Below are 19,733 nucleotides of genomic sequence, written 5' to 3' on the forward strand. Positions count from 1 at the left end.
ACGCGTCCCTGCCATTCTAAGTTTCCCACCTGCGAGACTGTCACAGTGTCAGAGGACACGGGCTCTGAAGCCACAGGCTTGTCGTGACTTAATACACGCCTTGGCCTGGCACAGCCTCGTGCGACCTGAAGGCAGCCTATCAGTGACTTAGACAGATGAGTAAACTGAGTCTCCGGGGACCTGTTTTGCAGCTTGGAAGGTGCCGCTGGCAATCGCCCACCAACCCTGCCTGGCTCCCTCTGCCCCCTTGCAGCACACATGCTCCTGCCCCCCACCCCCACCCCTGCAGCAGCTCCTGATGGCTGGGCACCCGCAGGCTCCAAGCCTTAGCATCTGGGGCAGGCTGGTCTGCAAGGGCCACCGTCTCCAGTCTTGCCGTTGCCCTGGGAGCGAGGCCGTCGCTGGAGTCAGCAGCCACGAGCCTGGCAGGGCTTCACTGCCGGCTCTCTCCAGACGGACGGAGACTATGTCTTTTCATCCCTGTGTTGAATTTTCTGAAATGTGGAATTTGCAACTCATGCTAACATTATTGCTTCCATCTCCCTGATAGCCACATAATCGGCTGTCAGGGGGTGGACCGAACGAAAGGGAAACCCTCGGGAACATCTCGGTGCCTGAGAACGGGAAGCTGTCATGAACCATGGCTTGGGTCGCACGAGGGACCGAGGCTGCCCTTGGCACACACACTGTGGCCCACAGCACCTGGGGAGCAGGACCGCTGGCAGGGGTGTGGGAAGACAGGAATCAGAACACGGAGGGCTTTGGGTGCCAAGCTAGGGACCCAAACTTCATCCCAAAGGCGTAACCACAGAAGGGCCCCAGGCAGAGACACTGCGAGGTCAGGGTCATGTTGTGCAAAGACGGCGCCGGGGGTCTGCAGCGGGAGGGATGGGCTGTAAGCGTCTCCCCCCCGTAAAAATTAAGTAAGTACCTGACATGAGTGATGGCTGAGTACATTGGTTTTTCTTTACATATATATAGACAGACAGGTTTTTCTATTAGCTCTTAATTAATGCCCTAGCTTAGAACAGCACCCATTCATTATCCCACAGCTCCGCAGGTCGGAAGCCCGGGTGGGCTCAGCGAGTGCAATGCTCAGGGTCTCACAAGGTCGAAATCAAGGCATCGGCCAAGCTGGGTCCTTGTGGGGAGACTCTGGGAGTCTTTGGGGGGCCCCTTCAGGACGCTGGCAGGTGGCTGCAGGACTGAGGTCCAGCTTCTCACTGGTTGTGGGTTGGTGGGGGGCTGCTGCCCCCTGAGAGCCCCCAGCTCAGCAGAAGCCTCCCTCCTCGGGACCCTCTTCACCCTGACTTGGCTTTGACCTCCTCTTCTAACACCAGGAGGGGGGACCCTCACGTTTCTGTAAAGGGCTGCTGTGATCAGCTTAGGCGCGGGATAATCTCCGCATCGGAAGGTCGCTGACTAGTAACCTCCATTACAGCTGTAAAACCCCCCTTGCCACTTGCTGGAATCTCAGAGTAACCCGGGGTGAGGGGCGGCGGGACCCGGGGTGAGAACCGGGCTTGCTGGGGGCGCGCTTCCGAAGCCGACCGGAGCCCGTCTCTGCTGGGCTCCGCGGGTCCCGCCAGGCTCCCTGCCAGGGCCGGGAGAGAAACCGGGCTCACCCCTGCGGCCGAGAGCGAGGCAGGCAGGCGCCGGGAGGAGCGGGAGGCCTTGCGGAGGCTCCCCACGGAGTCACGTCCCCGGTCCCTGCGCTGCCCCCTGCCGGCCGGCCCTGGAACCACAGGGAGGCTGCCGCTTTTCTGCCACAAGGAACTGCCCTGGCCGGTTGGGAGAGTATAAGCAGCGAGCTCCCAGGACGGCATGGGACCTGCCTGGCCTCCCGCCTCCAGGTGGTCAGGGCTGGGAGGCAGAGGCCTGGCTGCTGACCGGCTGCTCGCCCCGCTCCAGGGCCTTGCAACCTCTGAAGACCGGGGGGGGGGGGGGGACGGACTTGATGCCCCCCACCCCGGGAACAGTGCTTTGTCCAGAGGTGGAGGCACCCTGAGTGTTTCAGCCCCTCCAGATGGAGAAGGTCACAGGCTGCAGAAAGCGAGTGAACCTGACCATCACCCCCTCTCCGCTCCATAGCAAGGACCGAGTGGCCAGATGGTCACGAACCTAAGCCCCAGGCCAGGCCCGCAGTTCAAATCCTGGCTTGGCCACATGCTCCATGGATGACTCTGGGGTGGAGGTTCCAAAGCCTGAGCCCTGGTTCCTTGTTTTGAATTCGGGAAATAGGGGCTTGAGGTCAGAACCCTAAGATCTTGAAGAGGAAGGAGGGACTTGAGGGGCCTTGGGGAGGGCAGAGGCTGCTCCCCGAGGAAGGTGGGGAGTAAGGGGAGTCCGTGCGGAGCCTGGGGGCCGGCTGCTGGTGCTCACGCGGGCGCCCCTCCCCCTGCCCACCACAGGGGCTCAGCTTCCAAGGGCCTCCCTCCCTCCCAAAGGGGGCTCCCTGTACAGACCTCTGCCGAGCGCCTCACGTCCCCAACTTCTAATTAAATGGCAGTGATTTTGACGGGGCAGGTGATCTTCTCGGGAGGCCTGGCTTTAAATTTAGCTCCCTCCCCAGCCAGCCCTTTGAAAAGGCTGCTCTCCACGGAGAGAGCAGAGAGAGCGTGAGTCATCGCCAGGCCTCCCTCCCGCCCTGGTGAGCAGCGGCGTTTTGCGGGGGAGCAGGCCTCCCGAAGGCAGAGAAATAGTAAATAGGATGGTATTAAAGGCGACCATGCCTGTGGAGCTTGACACACAGTAGGCTCAGAAATGGGGCATCTGTGTAATTACCCCCCCACACCGCCTCACGTCTCCCTCCCCCAGCCCGGCCCCCAAGAGGGGACACAGAGATTTGTGGGCTGGGATGCCCAGATGCCCCTGTCCATGCAGCCTCAGAGCCCACTCCTCCTGCTTCCGCAGATGCACAGCCAGCTGGCGGGAGCTCTAAAGCCTGAAAATGCTCCCCGCCCCAGAAGACATCCTCTTGCCCCCTAGCCCCTAAACCTGGGGATGTTACCTTATATGGCAAGAAAGAGAAAAAAAAAAAAAAGCTTTGCAGACCTTGAAGGGCTTTGAGATGGGGAATGATCCTGGATTGTCAGAGGACCCCAAATGCAGTAACAGGGGACCTTCTGGGAGGGAGCAGGTTGGGGGGGGGGGGGTCTGATGCACACGCACACAGAGGAGCAGGCCACACAGAGAGCCAGACAGATGTTGGCCTTGGAGGCTGGAGTGACACAGCTACACGACAAGGATGTTGGCAGCCACCCGGAGCTGGAGCGGTCCTCGCTTTCAGTCCCTGAGGGAGGCAGCCCCCCAGACACCTGACTTCTGCCCAGTGATGCTGATTTTTGGTTTTCTGGCCTCCAACCCTATAAGGGAATAAATATATGTTGTTTTAAGTCACCAAGTTCAGGGTCATTGGTTACAGCAGCCATTGGAAACCAGTGCACAGGAGTTGGGAGAAGTAAATGAGTTTGCCCTATGTCACTCCGCTGGGGAAGAGTCACACTGAGATTCCAGGTCCCCGTCAACCAGTCCCCTGGCCCTTACTGTTCCCTGCACACTTGGGACCCCCCCCCCCCCCGCCAACGGAAGAACAGAAGGGACATCAGGCAGATCCAGTACCAACTAAGTGGCAGGAGCTCCTTTCCCCTACGACACAGTCTCTCCTTTAATCTCTATGTTGACCCTTCGAGATGGATAAAAGCATCCCCATTTTGCAGATGAGGAAACTGGGGCACAGGGAGCCAACCTAGCTCTGTCCAAGGTAGGGGAGCCAACCGTGGGGAAGGAGAAGGTGCAGGTGCAGGAGCACAGGGAGGGCAGCCTCGATGGCACACAGCAGGTGGAGAGTGGAGGTTTGAGGCTGACTAGGGCAACTCCCCCCACACACCCCCCCACCCCCGCATGGGGCACCTGCTGCAGAGCAGGCTGGGAAGGCAGGCTGGGACCCCAGGGCCAGGAAGGGGTGATTGTGTTTGAGTGGGTAGATAATCAGGGTGGATGGAGGGCTAACACCCCAAGTCATCACCCAGCTGGGCTGTGAACCTCTTGGGCACAGTGAGCTCATCTCACCTCTGGGTGACTTGCATCAGACAAGAGACAGGCCCAGAGCCCTGCTCAGTGACATGAAGGTCGGGGGGAGGGACTGTCCTGAATAACAGGCTTCCCAATATACCCTGACCATGCCATACCCAGGTACATATACACAAGTGCACACATACACACAAAAGCCACACACACTAGGCATACACACACACACACCAACACACACACAGCCCACGCTATATAGCCTCGATGACCCCCAGGACCCAGCCTCTGGCGACAGAGGACAGACACCTCTCAACCTCAATACCATCCACATGAGCTCTTAAGCCTGTTTCTTCACCTTTCTTGTCCTTGGTTTCCACCATAACATGGGGTGACCACGGACTCCCTCTCGGGAGGGTTGGCAGGTGCCGGGCGAAGTGCATCACGTGTCCTGCCTCATTTAATCCGCACAAGATCCCAAGAGGGAAGTGCTGCTGTGATCTTTTTAGAGAAGAGCACTGCCCCAGGAGGAAAGGCTGAGATGGGAAGTCGGGGGGATCTGGGCTGCAGCCCCACTTCTGCCTCTTGCTGGCTGTGTGGCTCACAGGAGGTGTCCTAACCTCTCTGAGCCCCAGTTGCCTGCTTTGTCTATAAAAAGGGGAGGACACCACCCAGTGCTTTGGTGAAGTATAAATAAAATACCATGTATAAAGGGCCCAGCCCGGTTTCCCGTGAGGTTCGATCCATGTCCATAACCATGAAACCAGATCCAAGGATGGGAGAGCCCCGAGGAGTCTGCCCTTCGGGAATCGACCTGCGTTCCAGGGCACTCAAACGCACTCTCCCTCCCAAATGACCAAGGGATCGCCACCCTCATCACCAGCCCCTCTGTGGGGTCCCTGCAATGTCTCCCCACAGTCCCTACCACTGGAGGACAGGGGGCCTGGGACAGAGGAAAGTGCAAGAGGGGCTTACTGAGGTTCGCTCTCGGACTCAGGGCCATGCAGAGCACCCAGCACACCCAGACGGGAGGGCCAGTGGGAAACACGGGCTGCTGGGGAGCACAAGTAGAGACACGAACTGGAATGGCAGAGGGGAGCCCAAGCAGCGGTCACGGTGGTCAGGGAAGTTGGGCTTTGTCTGCGGGAAACCGAACACAGCCTCCTTTCGGATGTGATGGATCCTCTCCCCGGACCCAGCCACCCAGCACCCAGGGCCTGGTCGGGAAAGAAGGAATGCCTCCCTTGACAAGAATGGCCTGGGGAGAAAACCTGACCCGGTGAGCCTCCCGGCGCAGGAGGCGGGACATCTGCCGCGACAGGGTCTGCCTGGCAGAAGGCGGTGAGTTCTCCCCTAGGCGGGGCCCCGGAGCACCACCTGGAAGGCGGCAGGTGAGTGCTGGGCGCCTGGGGAGCCTGGAGTCGGAGACAGGGTGGGAGGGGGCAGAGAGGAAGGACAGAAGGGGGGAGAGAGGGGAGGGAAAAGTGGGAAGGACGGAGGACGGAAGGACAGAAGGACGGACGGAAGAAAAGGCGAGAGTGAGCCGCAAGACGGAGCCACAAAAGGAAGGAAGGAGAAGCACTGCGAGAGAAAAAGCGAGCGGGAGGAGAGCGCGCGAGCGGGAGGCAGGGACGGCGGGCGGGTGGGGAGGGGGAGAGAAGGAACGAGGGAGAGCGGCCGGGCGAGCGCGAGAAAGGGAGAGCGCGAGGGAGGAGGAGGGCGGGCGGGAGCGGCGGACGCCGGCGCTGGGAGAGGGGGAGCGCGGCGCGGCGGCGAGGGCAGGACGGCGGGGAGCCGCGAGGACGGCGAGGGGGCAGCAGAGGGCGCGGAGCGAGCGGCGAGCGCCAAAGAGTGAAGTGGCGGCGGCGGGCGCGGGGCCGGCGAGCATGAGCGCGGCGGCGGCGGCGGCGGCGGCGGCGGGCGCGGCGCGGGGCGCGGGGCCGGCGGGCGGGCGGGAGGCGCGGGCCGCCCAGTAGCCGCTGGCGGGCGGCGCGGGGCGCCGGCGGGGCGAGCGGCGGGCGGCCGGAGCTGGACCCCGAGTCCCAGCCGAAGCCCCAGCGCCGCGCCGCGCCCCCCACCCCCCACCCCCACCGCGCGCCTAGGAGCCCCCGAGCCCCGCGGGCGCCCCCCAGTCCCCGCAGCCCCCGGGGCCGGGACAACTGTTGCGGCGGCGGCGGCAGCGGCGGGGGCACCGCGGGGGCGTGGGCGGCCCCGCGCCCCAGCAGGCGGCTCAGCCCCGCGGGCGCCGGCTCCCGGCGGCGGAGCGAGGAGCGAGCGGGCGGCGGGCACGAGGTGAGCGGCGCCCCGGGCGGGCCGGGCTGGGGCCGCGCGGGGGAGGGGCGCGCCCGGACGGGAGGCGGGGGGCGGAGGGGGTGGTCGGAGCGCCCCGGGAGGAGAGGGCCGGGGGCGGGGCTCCTGGCGGGGGAGGGTCCCGGCGGGGGGGGCGGGGTCTTCGGCGCCGGGGCTCGGGAGAAAGGGGTGCTGGCGCCCGGGGCGGGGAGGGGTGGGCGCGCTGGGAGAGCCGCGGTGGGTGCTTCGGAGGGTCCGGCGTGCCTTGGAAAGGGGTCGGGGACGCCGGGCGGAGAGTCTGGGGGCGGGAGCCGGGAGGGGGTTAGCCGGTGCTCTGGCGTTGGGGTCCGCGCCGGGGCTAATCGAGGTCGGGGTCGCTGAACCTTGGAGGGGAGGGGACCGAGGAGCAATCCGGAGCGCGTCGTGCCGGTACGCGGCAGTGGGGACCGGAATGCGCGTCCGAGGTGGGGACCGGCGTCCGAGGACCGAGTCCCGGAGCGCAGCGAGCGGGGAGCCCCGTGCGCGCCGGACAGAGTTCCGGAGGCACGCTGGGAACCCAGCCGGTTCCGGGGGCCCCAGCTGGGCGGCGCGGGCCACCAGGAAGACCCCCTCCAAGAGCGTGCCCCTGGCTCCCCGCCTGCCGCGTGGCCCCAATGGAGCCGCCGCCGCTTCCCCGGGCCGAATCAATATTGATCCCGCGCCCGGAGCCCGGTGGCCCGGCGGCGGCCTCCGAAGCTCATTAGCGCCAGCGGTTGCCATGGCAACGAGACCCCAAGCGTCTTCAGGTTATATTTATTCTAATTATTATTATCATTATTAGTATTAGTATTTGTTACTCAGCCAGAGGAAAAAAGAAAGGAGGAAGAAATGCCAGCGCGTCCTGGCGCCTCCAACTGTTCTCTCTTTGGAGAGAGCCAGTGAGGGGCCCGTGGGGCCAGGCTGGGTGGGTCGGGGTTCCCGGCTGGTGGCCGGCGGCACCCCTGGGGCGATGGGGCCAAGGAAGGGGAGTTACATAATACTCCGTGGGAGTATGTCTGTATGCCTCTTTGTGTCTATCCGGCCTCTCTCGGCCTCTGTGATCCCTGCGCCTAGTGTGGGCTCCTGCCCTAGGAATCCCAGAGCGGGATGACAGGAGCAGAAAGTGCCTTGCACCAGGAATCACAGTGGGTGGCCTCTAGCCCTCTCTCTCCTGGCTGGGTGACCTTGAGCAAGGTGCTTGACCTCTCCGAGCCTTTGTTTCTCCATCTGTAAAGTGGCCCCGGAGCCCTTGCCACCTGTGAAGGTTGATGGAGGTTGCACTGGGAAGGCCCTGCCCGTGTCTGATGGTGCGCTCTTGGCTGTGTGACCCCAGGCAGCTTTCTGTCCTTCTCTGGGCCTCAGTTACCTTGTCATAGAATGAGGGCCTTGACCCCTGTGGGTCTAAGCCGTCTTCAGTCACTGATGTCCTGTGAATCCCGCACCAGGCTGTGATTGAAATGCCCTTTAGCTAGCAAGTTAGGCCCCATTCAGAGTCAGAATAAGGGGCGGGGGTCCGTCCACCATCCGTGGTTTCTTCTCCTGTGAGATGGTCTCAGTGTGACCAGAAAGCATGTGGCCCAGCGGGACCTTTCACTGACAGGCGTCTTCAGGGAACGGTTGGAAATGGCTTTTAACGCAGAATCAGAATAAATCGTGGGTCCCTGGTGCCAGCTCAGGACAATCCCTACGCTGGCCAGGGTTGTCCAGAATTGAGGTGTCCCCCCAACCCCTGAATCTGTGACTGCTCGGGGCAGGACCCCTGCCTGCGAGCCATCCATCTCTCCAGAGATGCTGTTTGCCGTGTGCGAGCCCTGACGGGTTGACTGTGGAGCTAGCGTCCAGAAAGTTCCCTGGAGCCAGATGGACCCCCGCGCCTCGCACCTCTGGGCTCAAGGTGAAAGCCCCAGGCAGGGGGTTCTGCCGTTTCTTTCATGTCAGCAACCCACGGAGTTCCTGGCTCTGTCTCAGGCATCTGGGAGGAGAAACAGATCAGCTTGGAGCTGCGTGTGTACGTGTGTGAGTATGGGAACATGCGAGTGTGTGGTGTGAGTTTGCAGCTGCCGTGGTGTGCGTGTAAATGTGTGTGGGGTGCGAATGTGTGCATGTGTGTGTAAACGTGTCTGTGCGTGTGTCCCACCCACCCCGAAGCCTGTCCCGCTGGATGAGAGGGGAGGGGTGGGGGCAGGGCCAGCGCTGCTCAGACTTCTGTGGGGGAGAGAAAGGGGGGGGGAGGCCTGCCCCAGGGAGCCGCAGCTGAGAGCCACTCCCTGGTCCTGTTAGCCACCCGTCCATTCCTTCCTCTGGGCACACCGCCCAGCAAGCCCCCATGGCTGCTGCCGCCGAAGGGCGTCCACTCTGCCCTTGGCTGCTCTTGAGGAAACAGCCCCTGATGGGGCCAGCCAGGGTTGGAGGCCTGCCTGGGGGAAGCCGAGGTGGGGGGGTGCACGGGGGAACGTCTGCCCCTGAGAGCCCGAGGAGGGGTGCCAGGGGGGCCTGGTCCAGAAGGCAGGCCCGAAGCAGCCAGAAGGGAGGAGCAGAAGGTGTTCTGGGCAGAGCCCCTCGATGGGTGGTGATGCAGATTGGCTGGGGGGGGCGGGGGGCCGCAGGACGAGGGAGACAGGCAGCAGATGGTACCGCCACGCAGCCCGGGCGGGTGCCAGGAACTGGACAACCCCCCCCTCCGCCCCCGGCCTGGGGGAGGGTTCAGAAGCAGGGGTGGGGTGGCGAGGAGGGGCGGATGGGTAGGTTTGGAGCTTGGACACTTACGTGGCCTGCCGGTGGGAGCGCATGGTTGGGTGGGCAGAGGGAGGGGTATTTGGAAGACAAGGAGAGGGGTCTGGTTTCCAGCCCTCTAGGACAATCAGCCAAGCCCTTGCCAGCCCTCCCCGCTTCCGGCCACACTGCAGGAGACGAGTGCCTCACGGCCAGGCCCTTGGCTTCTAAGAGAGGGAGGGAGCAAGCGGACACCAGATTGGGCCGCGACCACTGTCTGCAAATGACACGCGACTTGGCGGACGCACACGCAGCATGGGGCCCCCGTGGCACTAGGCTAGCATCTGATGGCAGAGGCCAGAAGGCCTACTACGTGCCAGGTGTTGTATGGAGCGAGCCCCGAGCCCCAACACCTCCTTAATCTGCAGGCCATCTGCGTGAACTTGTCCTTACGGATAGATGCTGTTGTGCCGCCAGAAACGGCCTCAGAGGGGTTCGGAATAACCCAGGGGCTCCTAACTGCTTCAGGACTCCGCCCGGAGCCCAGCCCTAGCCCCAGGGCAGCCCCGTAGCTCCTCACACTGCTGCCCTCGGTCAGGCTGCTTGGAGTCTCACTTCCGAGCCCTCGTTCTGTTTCCTCTGTTCTGAACCTAGCCAGAGCGCGGCCCATCTTATGGTTGGGGTGAGAGGTATCCCCTCCCTTCTTGGGGACACTCTGCCTCTATTAACTCAGCCTCTGCTGGTTTGCTTCTCCCCAGCCGAGTCACACAACAGATTCACATCAGTCCTAGGATGAACAGAGAAACCCCAGCCCCAGCTCCCTCAAAAAAGTGACTTCTCCTGGCCCAGCTGCTCTTTCTAGAAGTTACTGAAATAATAGTCAACCTCCAAGAACAGGAGGAACTTGTGTCCTAAACACTCCTCTGTAAGGTGGGGTCCTGAACATCCGGAGCCAGCAAAAGCAAGGAGGGTGACCAGAGGCCTGGGCCATGGCCTCCTGGAGACGGCCGGTGCCGCCCACTCTGTTGGTTTTGGCCTCATTCTGCACAAAGCCCGGCAGGAAGCAGGTTCCTTCTCCTTGTCTCTCCGTCTCTCTTTTTGTCCTTCCTGACCTAGCTAGCACATGGCTTGACCCCATCTCTGTGTGTGACCTGGGGACATAGAGAAGACCCCGAGGCCCTCTCAGACCTGTCCCCGTGGAGCCCTGCCTAGAGATGACCAGGGCTCAACTTGGTGCATGACTGAGTAAATGAGTAGATAATTCTCTGGCTGGGACAGCGGCTGTCTTGGGACCACCGACCCGTTACTGTACTTACTCCCCGTCGTGTCAGCTGGGTCCCCTCACGACAAGCTCCTCCTTCCTCTTCCCCTTGACTGTGACCAGGTAGGAAGTTCTCTGGAGAATCTTCTCTGGGCATCCTGACCTGGCCCCTCACTGGCGAGTCACTGGCCCCCTGAGCCCCTTTTCCCACTCAGCAGTGCAGGACATGAAGGTTGTGGGGTAAGGGGTCCTGATAGGGTCTTGGGTGTGGGAACTCCACTCTTCAGAGCCTAAAGTTGGGGAATCAGACAAAGATGGGGACTCCAGCACGTCTGGGGCCTCTGTGCATGCTAAGTCAGAGAGGGAAGCCCCAGGAGCCTCTGCTGTGGGTCCTGAGAGAGAGCTGGAAACTTGTCCATGTACCCAGATACAGATGAGGACGCTGAGTCCAGAGCCAGTTCTGGTTGTGCTCAAGGTCACGGTGAATGGACGTCCTGGACCTCCAAGGGTGTTCAGGGTTATGATGCAGACTTGGTAGGTGTTTTTCAGAGGCCCTCGAGGCTGCCTGGGATGGGGCATTGGGAGGGGGCCGGGACGGTCGAACGGCACTCCCTTCTGGAAAAGGCTTCAGACACCCCCACCGTCACCCCCACCACCTCCAGGCCCTTGGCCATCAGAGCGGAAAAGCAGAAGCCAGATGAAATGCAAATGCCTCCCATCCTCCCAGATTTCCGGACATCAGCGATGAATAGAGCGTCTACTTTGCGTGTTCTAGACAGCCTGCCCCCTTCCCTCTCCCCCCCCAACTAGGGTGCACACTCCGATCACCGCCCATCTGTCCGCACGCACACGTACCTCAGCAGATGCGTGCCGACTCGCCTTGAGAAATTAAGAAATAATGCATGAGCTTCCCAAATTACACCCATTTAACACTGAATTAAGTTCTGGAAGCTCTTAACAGAGCCCTGGGAGGAAAAAAAAAATTTTGTTCACACTTCCCTGGAAAATGAGACAAACCGTGATCTTTTAAAACCCAGCTACATAATCTGATTATTCCTCGCTGGCAAGCGTCGGAGATGCCCGGCGGAGGGCGGAGATGGCTCGACCGTCGCCGAGAGATTTGCATGGGGAAATTGGGCCGGGAAAGTTTGCCTCCTGCACCAGATTCAAAGCTCTTCGGCACTTGATAGGCTCAGAATAAAGTGCTGCTTTCTTAGATATTGGCACAAATTAAAAATAAAGACAAGTTCCTTCCATAATCCAGTGCGAGAATTCCCTCCGCAGCTCCCCGAGCCGGTGACGGAAAGGATGGTGATTTGCTTTCACTTTGGGCTCCTTTTCTCCCATGCACAGCTGGATTTCTAGACTAACGGCCAATGCATTTAGCTTGCATTCATTCCACGTTTCCGGCGCACCTACCCTGTGCCAGGACACGGTGCCAGCCGGAGACCGGAGACGATGAAGATAGGACCTGGTGGGTTTTGCCGTGTGTCTGTTGGGGGCAGAATAGAATAAAACAGGCATCTGCAAGGTCCCACCCTGCCTGAGCGGGCAGGGAGGGCTCCCTGGAGGAGGTGACTTTTGGCTTGGGTCGTAAAGGCTGAGTCGGAGGGTGCCCCGCCCAGAAGAGGGCACAGGGCACTTCGGGAAGAGGAGTAGCCTGAGAAAATCTTGAAGCAATCTGGCAGAGGCTTGGGCTCCCGGTGGCATCTTGTGATTTTCACGCTGGCAGTTTTTCTTGTTACCAAGCCCCTTCATATGCGTTACCTTCCAGCGTCCTCGGGAAACCCCAGGGTCAACCTGTGAGAATCCCTTTTGCTAAGGAGAACAGAGCCCAGAGAGAGGAAGCGGGCGCTGGGGTCATGGCCAGACAGGGCTCTGAAACCCCAGGTTCTGGATCCTGTGGGCTCCTTGGGATGGGGGAACAAGCATAAGACACTAAAAATGGAAATTCTAAAAATTAAAGCATGGAACCACAGACACTAATACCAAAGTCTAGAAAGTCCCCTTTCTTCTTCCCTCTGAGCTCTCTCAGCCTCCTTGGCTCCCGCCAGGCTGGGCTTCAGGACGTGGGGCCTGGGGTGTCCGTGCTAGGCCTGCTAGCACTGAGCCTTAGTCTCTACATCCAGGAAATGGGGCAGGGAGCCTCTGTGCCCGTTTGCAGGAAGCCTGGCTACACCATTGAGCCCCAGAGGCCCGACCTCTCTGCGTGAGTCCAGCATGCCCCCGCCGTGGGCTGGTTTGCGAGGCCTCTGCCGTTTCCGTGTTTCAGGAAGCAGGTGGGCAGTGTGGCATCCTCTGGGTGTGACTGCCTGGAATCTGATCCCCGGGGCCCTGAGGCCTTTGGGGAATGAACCGAGCCTCTGAACTGAGGCCCATCGTCAGGGTAACGGGCAGAGCCAGAGGGAGGCTCCTGGCCCAGAGGCACAGATGGCTAGAGAGCCATCTGCCCAGGGCTCCTGCCGGGACAAGTGTTCCCTCTGTTTGTTCCAAACTCTGCGACCCTGGATGGGTTATATAGCCTCTGGGCCTCTGTTTCCTCATCTGCAGAAGGGGTTATTGTGAGAGCCAGATTAGGTTTGCGGAGAAGATTAGTGAGCCCAGAGTGTGCGTTGACAACCGCGTGGTCTGTCGTCTCACACTATTACGACGAGCTGGTGTGTCACCGTGATGTGGCTCACACCGCCTCAGCCCTTCCTGCAGCGGCCAGGCAGGAGCCGCACCCGATCGTCCCTGAGCCTCCGTGGCAGCGCTTGTCGACTGAATGAGGAAGAGTCAAGGGGGCCCTGAGACCAGGGGGAGCCTGCCCAGTGTGCGCCCTCCTGGGTTCCCACCCCAGCTCCAGGGCCGGCCGTTTGGCTCGCTCCGAGCCTCAGTGTGCCCGTTTGCAAGATAAGGCTGGTAACGTTGGTAATGACACTAACACGTTACAAGGGCAGTTTTGAGGGCTACGAGTAAGAATGATAATATTCTAGGCCCCTGGGTCCATCACAACGATAACCGTGATTTTATTATCCCAGAACTCTGGAGGGACCGTCCCGGGGCTCACACCCCGGTCTCCATCCTTGCTAGCTGTGTGACCATGGGCGAGTTACATGACCTCTCTGAGTCTCAGTGTCCTCATCTAAAAATGGGGATAGCACCCACCTCACAAGGTTTTTTGAAGAATTAAATGAGTCAGTCCAAGGACCGTGCTGGTGCAGAGCCTGATGTGCAGTTGTTCAATGCTCAGTACACGTTACGGTCCTTACCGCCAGGGGTCCGGTTACTAACAGAAACACCCAGGAGGCCCGGAGGCGGTGGGCTTCTCTCTGTGCTCGAAGGGTGGACGCCACTTCGTTCCTGCTTTAGCTCTGTGGCTGGAGCCTGGCCCAGGGTGCCTGGGCAGGATGGGCAGATGGGCAGGTGGGCGGACGGATGGGCAGACGGATGAATGAGCGAGTGAGGCGATGGACGGGAGAAGGAAGGACAGACGGATGGACAGCTGTCAGGGAACGTCACAAGGCCAGGACCGGGGCAGCGAGGGAGGGATTCCTTCCGAGGTCCATGAGCGATGAGGTCGGATGGGCTGCGTAGCCGTCTCTCTCCCTGTGCGGACGTCTGTTGTTCCACGGGACCGGGCCTGGTGACCCTTGTCCGGGGGCCCAGGCCACCAGTGTCCCTGCCAGTGTGGTTGTGAGCTGGACAGAGCTGGTTCATGCTGTGGCTTCCCCCCCTTTCACATGGGGAAGTCCCAGGGCTGCTCCAAACCTCCGTTCCCTCCTCCATGGTACGGGCCAGGCGTCCCTGCCTTTGGGGGATGGTGACGCGCACAGATAAGGTGTCTGAGCGTAGTTTGTAATCTGTGAAGCTGCGCTGGAAGTCGGGGGAGGTGTTTGGGCTCCATACGGTGGGGGACAGGTTGCACGGGAGGCTTTGGAGCAGGGGTGGCGCGTTGCCCGCACAGACTACGGAACAGCGGCCTGCGAGCCATCTGATTTCTGCCAGAGGGGTCCAAAGCGCGGGGTCAGGGGAGGGGCAAGAAACGAGGTCACTGCCGAGCCATGGCAGAATTCGGCCTGCCGGCCCCCAGCACGGGAGCACTGGCTCCCAGGCCCATGGGCGCCCCAACCTGCTAGGGAGACCCCTGAGTCGCCACGGAGCCCCCATCCCAGGCACTTCGTAAGCATGAATCCTGAAACCATGCCATGCACAAGGACAGGTGACCTCTGCTCCCATGTCGTGACCTCCCTGTGACCACACGGCTGCTAAGGATTTGGATCTGGCAGCTTCAACTCTTTCCACGGTGGGAGGCTGGATACGCTTTGTGGCCCAGAGAGGCATTGGCACAGGGGCACCAGAGCCCTGCGCCTGCCCCTCACTGGTGTGTGGCCTTGCCAAGCCACCTCCTCTCTGTCTCAGTCTCCTCTGTAAACTGGGGTCCCCAGGAGGACCCCCGGGGTCCTCTATACCTGAGAGGCAGGCAGAATGCTCCAGAAGCAAGCCCTTCTCACGCTTCCACTGGTCTGTCACCATTGTGGAGCTCCTTCTCTCTGGGGAGGGGGACGCAGCGTAGCGAGACCCTGGGGAAGGAATGGGGCGGGGGTAGGGTTGCTGTGGAGCTGTCCCGGCCTCATATGGGCCCGGAAGTCAAGGGCAGCGAGGTCTTTAATATTTGACCCTTGGATTCCGCTGCCACCTGTTGCCTCCTCCGAAGGGGCCGGGGGTCAGGAGTGTGTAAGCCATCCGCTTGGGTCCCTGTGACGTGCTTACTCACTCCAGAAGTTACCCTCGGGGCTTGTGGTCTGCAAGACGTCTGGATCCTACGGGTCTGGGTCCCATGTAAGGGACTAAACAAGTGTGGGTGATGATGGGGGTCGGAGGAGCAATTCTGCCTGGAGAAAGGGGTTGGAGCAGCACTGAGGCCTTCCCAGGGGAGGTGGCACCCCAGGAGGTAGAGTATGAGATGAGGGGGTCAACGAGCCAGGGGTGGAGGGACATCACGGGAAAAGGAACAAGGCACGCGGAGCCCAGGGAAAGGAGTCGGTGCACGTTCAGCGCTTGGCCATGGCTGTCCCGTGGTGTTGCTGGAGGCCAGGCAGGTGAGGCTCTGGCATTCGGCAGTGGCCTGACCTCCAAGGATGCTGGCAAGTTAAGGAGTGTTTGTTCCGCCGCCCGGAGCAGCGGGGATGGTGACAGCCCTTCCCGGTTGCTCGCGTGAAGCACCCGGCGTACTTTCCTGAAGGGAGAGGAAACCTGAAGGCATGTGGCAGCCTTCGGCTCCACCCAGGTGCCAGGCTCCCTGGGGGTCCCGCTGCCTGCAGAGCACCGCTCGCACCCCCGAGTTCAGTCCTACCTGGGGAAGCAAAGCCTTCTCTTCAGGGACAGGATATTTCCGGTGGGTCCAGACATGATCACCCCTGGGACTCCGGCCCCCGTCCGTCTTCCTGCAGGGCCACAGGCCAGCAGGTGGGCACGTCCGGGAGAGGACGAGGGCCTGGCAGAATTCTGGGCAGGGCGAGGGAAAGATTAGGAGACTTTCCTCCTGAAATTCAAACAATTGGACAGTCTGTTCTGGATCGATTTAGAAGCAGTGAAGTGGGAAAAAAATCAGAAAATATAGTGTGAAAGCTATTTTCTCTCTCTCTCAGTTGGGAAGAGGGATGAGCAGTTTATTTGTGGACTGTCCAAGGCCCTGGCCAGGGCCTCTTAGCTCCGTGCTGCCCCTCCATCGCTGCTCCGGTCTCCCGCTCTCCTATTCCCCACCTCTGTGCCCAGGGCAGGGCTGGGCACCCAGGGTCTCCGAGGGACATCAGACATAGATCCAGCCTCCACTGGGAGCCAACAGTCGCAGGGGCCTCCGGCATGGGCTCAGCCAAGAAGGGCCCCCTGAGCTAGATGCCTCCTGGGCAGACACCAGCTGGAGAGGGATGGAACGCGCCACTCCCAGCTCCAGACCGGAGTCTCTGCATGGCGAGGGCAGGTGTCTGTCTTGTTCAGTCCTGCGTCCTCAGGGCTGTGAGTCAGGAGTGTACCCAGCAGGGGCTCAGTGAACGTTTCCTGGCTGAATGATAGAGGGGAAGAAGGCAAGCAGGAAGAAAACCGAGGTTTCGAATGAAGCGACCTGCTCACGGTCCCATGTCGGTTCGCGGCGGTGATGGCATTAGAACTAGATCTGTCACCCCCGTACCTGGATGTCCCCGATCCCCCTCTCTGTCCGTGAGGCTGGGAGCTAGGTCTGAGATACTTGGGGGGAACTGGCACCAACGACCTCTTCTCTCCCAGGCTTGGCCTGTCCCTCTCTTCCTGACACAACCAAATGTAGGCTTCGTTTTCCCAGCTTGAGCCAAATGCTGATTGTTTTAAAATAAGCCTGTTCAGTGTGAGGCCAGACTCATGTAGAGGGGAGGGGTAGGAGTGCGGAGTCCTCCTCCCCAGCTTCCCCGAAAGACTGTCCCCCAGGAGGACGGGCCCCCGGGGGCCGTGGTTGGAGGAGTTCCATCAGGGCCCAGGTCTGCTGGGAAGTCCTGCGTATAGGCGGAGGGCCAGGCCTCCAGCGCGGTGGGAAATGGGACTGGCTTATTCCAAAAATGGTCTCTCTTCTGCTTGCCCCCAGGCCTCGGGAGAGGGGGAAATTCTCGGTGGTTTCATTTCGGGAGAATAGCAGCCCCCCCCACTTCCTCCCCGATTGCCCAAGGCCAAAAGCTGGAGGCCCAGAACGGACCTTGACTTGGAAATGGGGTCAGCTTGGGGTCAAGTGCCCCCAGTGCAGCTGCTCTGTGACCTTGGCCCCGTTACTTTTCTTATCTGCACACGGGCAGCAGCAGCCCCCTTTTTCGAGAGTTAAAGGAGACAGTATTTGTCAGATGCCCCTCCCGGGGCTGGACACATAGTCGGTGCTCAAGAAACAGTCTCTTTCTCCTGTTTCCACTGTACAGAAGGCCAGGTCATCTCTACAGGCTAACTTTTGTGGGGGTTCTTCCTCTATAGCCTGGAGCCTGTAGGCTGTGGTCCAAGGTCTGTGCCCCCTGCCCCGCAGCCCGGCTGATGGCGGTGGCGGGGAGGAGGGGCATGCCACAGTGTGGAGAGCCCTGTGCACCCCTAAATGTCTCAGTGCCCCCCCGCCGAGCCATACCGGGGATGTGTGGACTGTGCCAGCTGGGGCCAGTGTGGCACTGAGGAGGGAGCCCCGTGCCGAGAATCTGGAAATCTGGGTGCTGGTCCCAGGTCGGCTTCATAGGACCTATGTGACACCCCCATCCCCGCAGAAAGACAACCTCTCTGGTCCTCTGTTCCTCCGTGTCCACATCTGAGCTATCGATCTCCCCTGGACCGCGCGTCTCAGGTCACGTGCAGCTCACTTTAAAGAATGCGGAGCAGCCGGAAGCAAACCCTGAACCCAGCGAAGGAGAGGCCAGGAAGGGAAGCCCTGTTTCCTGACCACCCGCTGACCTCCCGGCTCGGTCCTGGACTCCCGTACGCATCTCATGTCATCCCGCAGGTCCCCCTGTGAGGTTGGGTCAGCACCCCACTTCGTAGGCAAGAGGGAGGCCCAGACAGGCTGGGTCACGTGTCTGGGGCCCCAGGACCACCGTGGCCCCTCCCCCGGGCCAGCCTGCACCCCTGTCCTCTCTGCGGCCCCCTCTGCCAGGCTCGGCCCAGAGCCCACCTCCTGGTGAACTCCCGCCCTCCGCACCCCAGTTCTGACCGGCTTTCTTGTTGACCGAGCTCTTTCATAAATGCTTTTTGATGTTACCTCTCCATTCCCCAGAAATTTGGGGGCCCACATTCTCCCGTAGCAGTACACTAATTAGACCTCCGACATTCACCTGGATGTCAACCGATGCTCTAAAAATGGAGCAGTTTTCTCCCCGTCCTGAGCCATGTTCCGTTTTGAAAAGCAGGAAGCCTGCTGTGGTGGGCCGGGACGGCTTCTCCAGCCCACGGAGCCCGCGTGAGGAAGGCGCGCCCTCCCGGGCCAGGCTCTGCCCGGTCACCAGGGTGGGCCGGGATGGGCTCCCGGCGGGCGGGCGTGTAGGTCTGACCGGCCGGGCCTTCCCCCTCCAGCGGGGGCCTGTGCCCTGCCCTGGCTCCCCGCTCCCTCTCAGAGCCCACCTGGGGGATGGTCGGAGGGCTCCGCTCCGCAGACGCAGGCAGACGGGCTTCTTAGCGATTCCTTGGTTTCCCGAGCGCGAAGAGAACGGCTCTCCGGTTCGGGGAGGAAGTGCTGGCTGGTGCGACTGGGCTGCGAAGGAGGCCTGAGAAAAGCACCAGGGGCTCAGAGCAGCTCCCTGCCGTTCCAGAGCCCAGCTCCTCCCCAGACGCCTGCCAGTGGCTGCCCAAGGGGACCTCAGGCCCGAGAGCTGGCTTCCCTCCAGATCTCCCACGACCACGTCATACTGCCGTTCTCTTGACGGGATGGGGACGTGGGGAGTGTGTGTGACGCGGGGGTCTTCCCTCTGTCTCGGAACCCCTGTGCCCTCCACTTCGCACACCAATCTCGTGGCCGACCCCTCCCCGTTTTTCTTGGGAGATCCGTCATGAGAGCGGCCGGCGTAGGAGGCAGCAAAGCCCAGGGTGGGGACCACAGGGCTGGGGTCGGCTGGGGAGATTAGGTTGGGGTACCAGCGGCCCCAGGAGTGGGGGTGAGCCAGAGGAGGGCTGCTGTCAGTTCAAGTCTGGGCCTCAGGGCTGAGTGAGGGCTCGTCAGCCCTCGGGGAAGATGGCCGGGAGCCACTTCCTGCCACCTTTGAAAGTGTCCTGTGCCCCCTGGCTGCCTGGCCATTGCCGCCAGGGAGCCCTCTTGGGTGTGGAGGGTCCCAGGGAGGCCAGGCCTGGCTCGTTGGGGTTCGGAGTGGGATAGGGAACCGGGCCAGCTACCCGGGGGCGGCAGATGCTTTTGAGAGGGGCGGCGGGGCCTGGCTTGGCTTTTGGCAGCCTCTGGCTCGCCTCCCGCTCAGCAGCTTTCGTGCCAATTATGGGGAGTGTGGGCGGGAGGCTCGTTAACCCCCAGAAGTGGAGCGGGTCCAGGGGTGCTCCAGGTGGACGTGCCCCCCCCAGGCCAGCAGAAGGGGGTTAAGAGTGCTAGGTCCGGGGGTGGGGTGTAGGAGAGTCAGCTCCTATGCACCAACCCTGTGGTCTCCTTTATGGCCCTATTTGCATAATTTTGAAGTTGGTTGGCCTAAAGGCAACTTCGCTTAATCACAGCTGACAAGTCTCTGGTTGCAGCAGCAGCTGCTGCCAATTAGCCGCGTTGGTGCCACGGTTTGTTAAACCTTCGCTTGGCAGCCCCTACCACCGCGGCCCCCTCCCGGCCCCTGTGCATCAGACCCCGAGGGAACCGGCAGGGTCCTGCTGCCCGCTCCCTGGTGTGCGCCGCAGTTGGGGCTTCTCAAACGGGCAGGCGCCGGGTCCCGTCCGCAGGCGTTGGTTAGCCGGTGTCGGCACT

General features: G+C 61.4%; 1 protein-coding gene across 6 annotated transcripts in view; it reads left to right on the forward strand.

Annotated features, from left to right (window-relative positions):
* Positions 1-19,733, forward strand: part of SHISAL1 (shisa like 1) — a 131,934-nt gene that overhangs the window by 51,567 nt on the left and 60,634 nt on the right. The window contains exon 1 of one of the 6 annotated variants that reach the window (XM_032345992.1): positions 5,358-5,417. The exons of 1 other annotated variant lie outside the window; for it this stretch is intronic. Coding sequence is in view for 3 of the 5 variants with exons in the window: in XM_032345985.1 (XP_032201876.1) it covers positions 6,767-7,100 (334 nt within the window). In the remaining 2 variants the exon portion in view is untranslated. Of the gene's footprint in view, positions 1-5,357; positions 5,418-6,214; positions 6,319-6,500; positions 7,101-19,733 lie in introns of those variants that run through there. 4 more of the 6 variants (XM_032345991.1, XM_032345985.1, XM_032345983.1 and 1 more) reach the window with 4 other exon arrangements.

Source organism: Mustela erminea, chromosome 6 (genome assembly GCF_009829155.1).
Source record: "Mustela erminea isolate mMusErm1 chromosome 6, mMusErm1.Pri, whole genome shotgun sequence".
Taxonomy (NCBI): domain Eukaryota; kingdom Metazoa; phylum Chordata; class Mammalia; order Carnivora; family Mustelidae; genus Mustela; species Mustela erminea.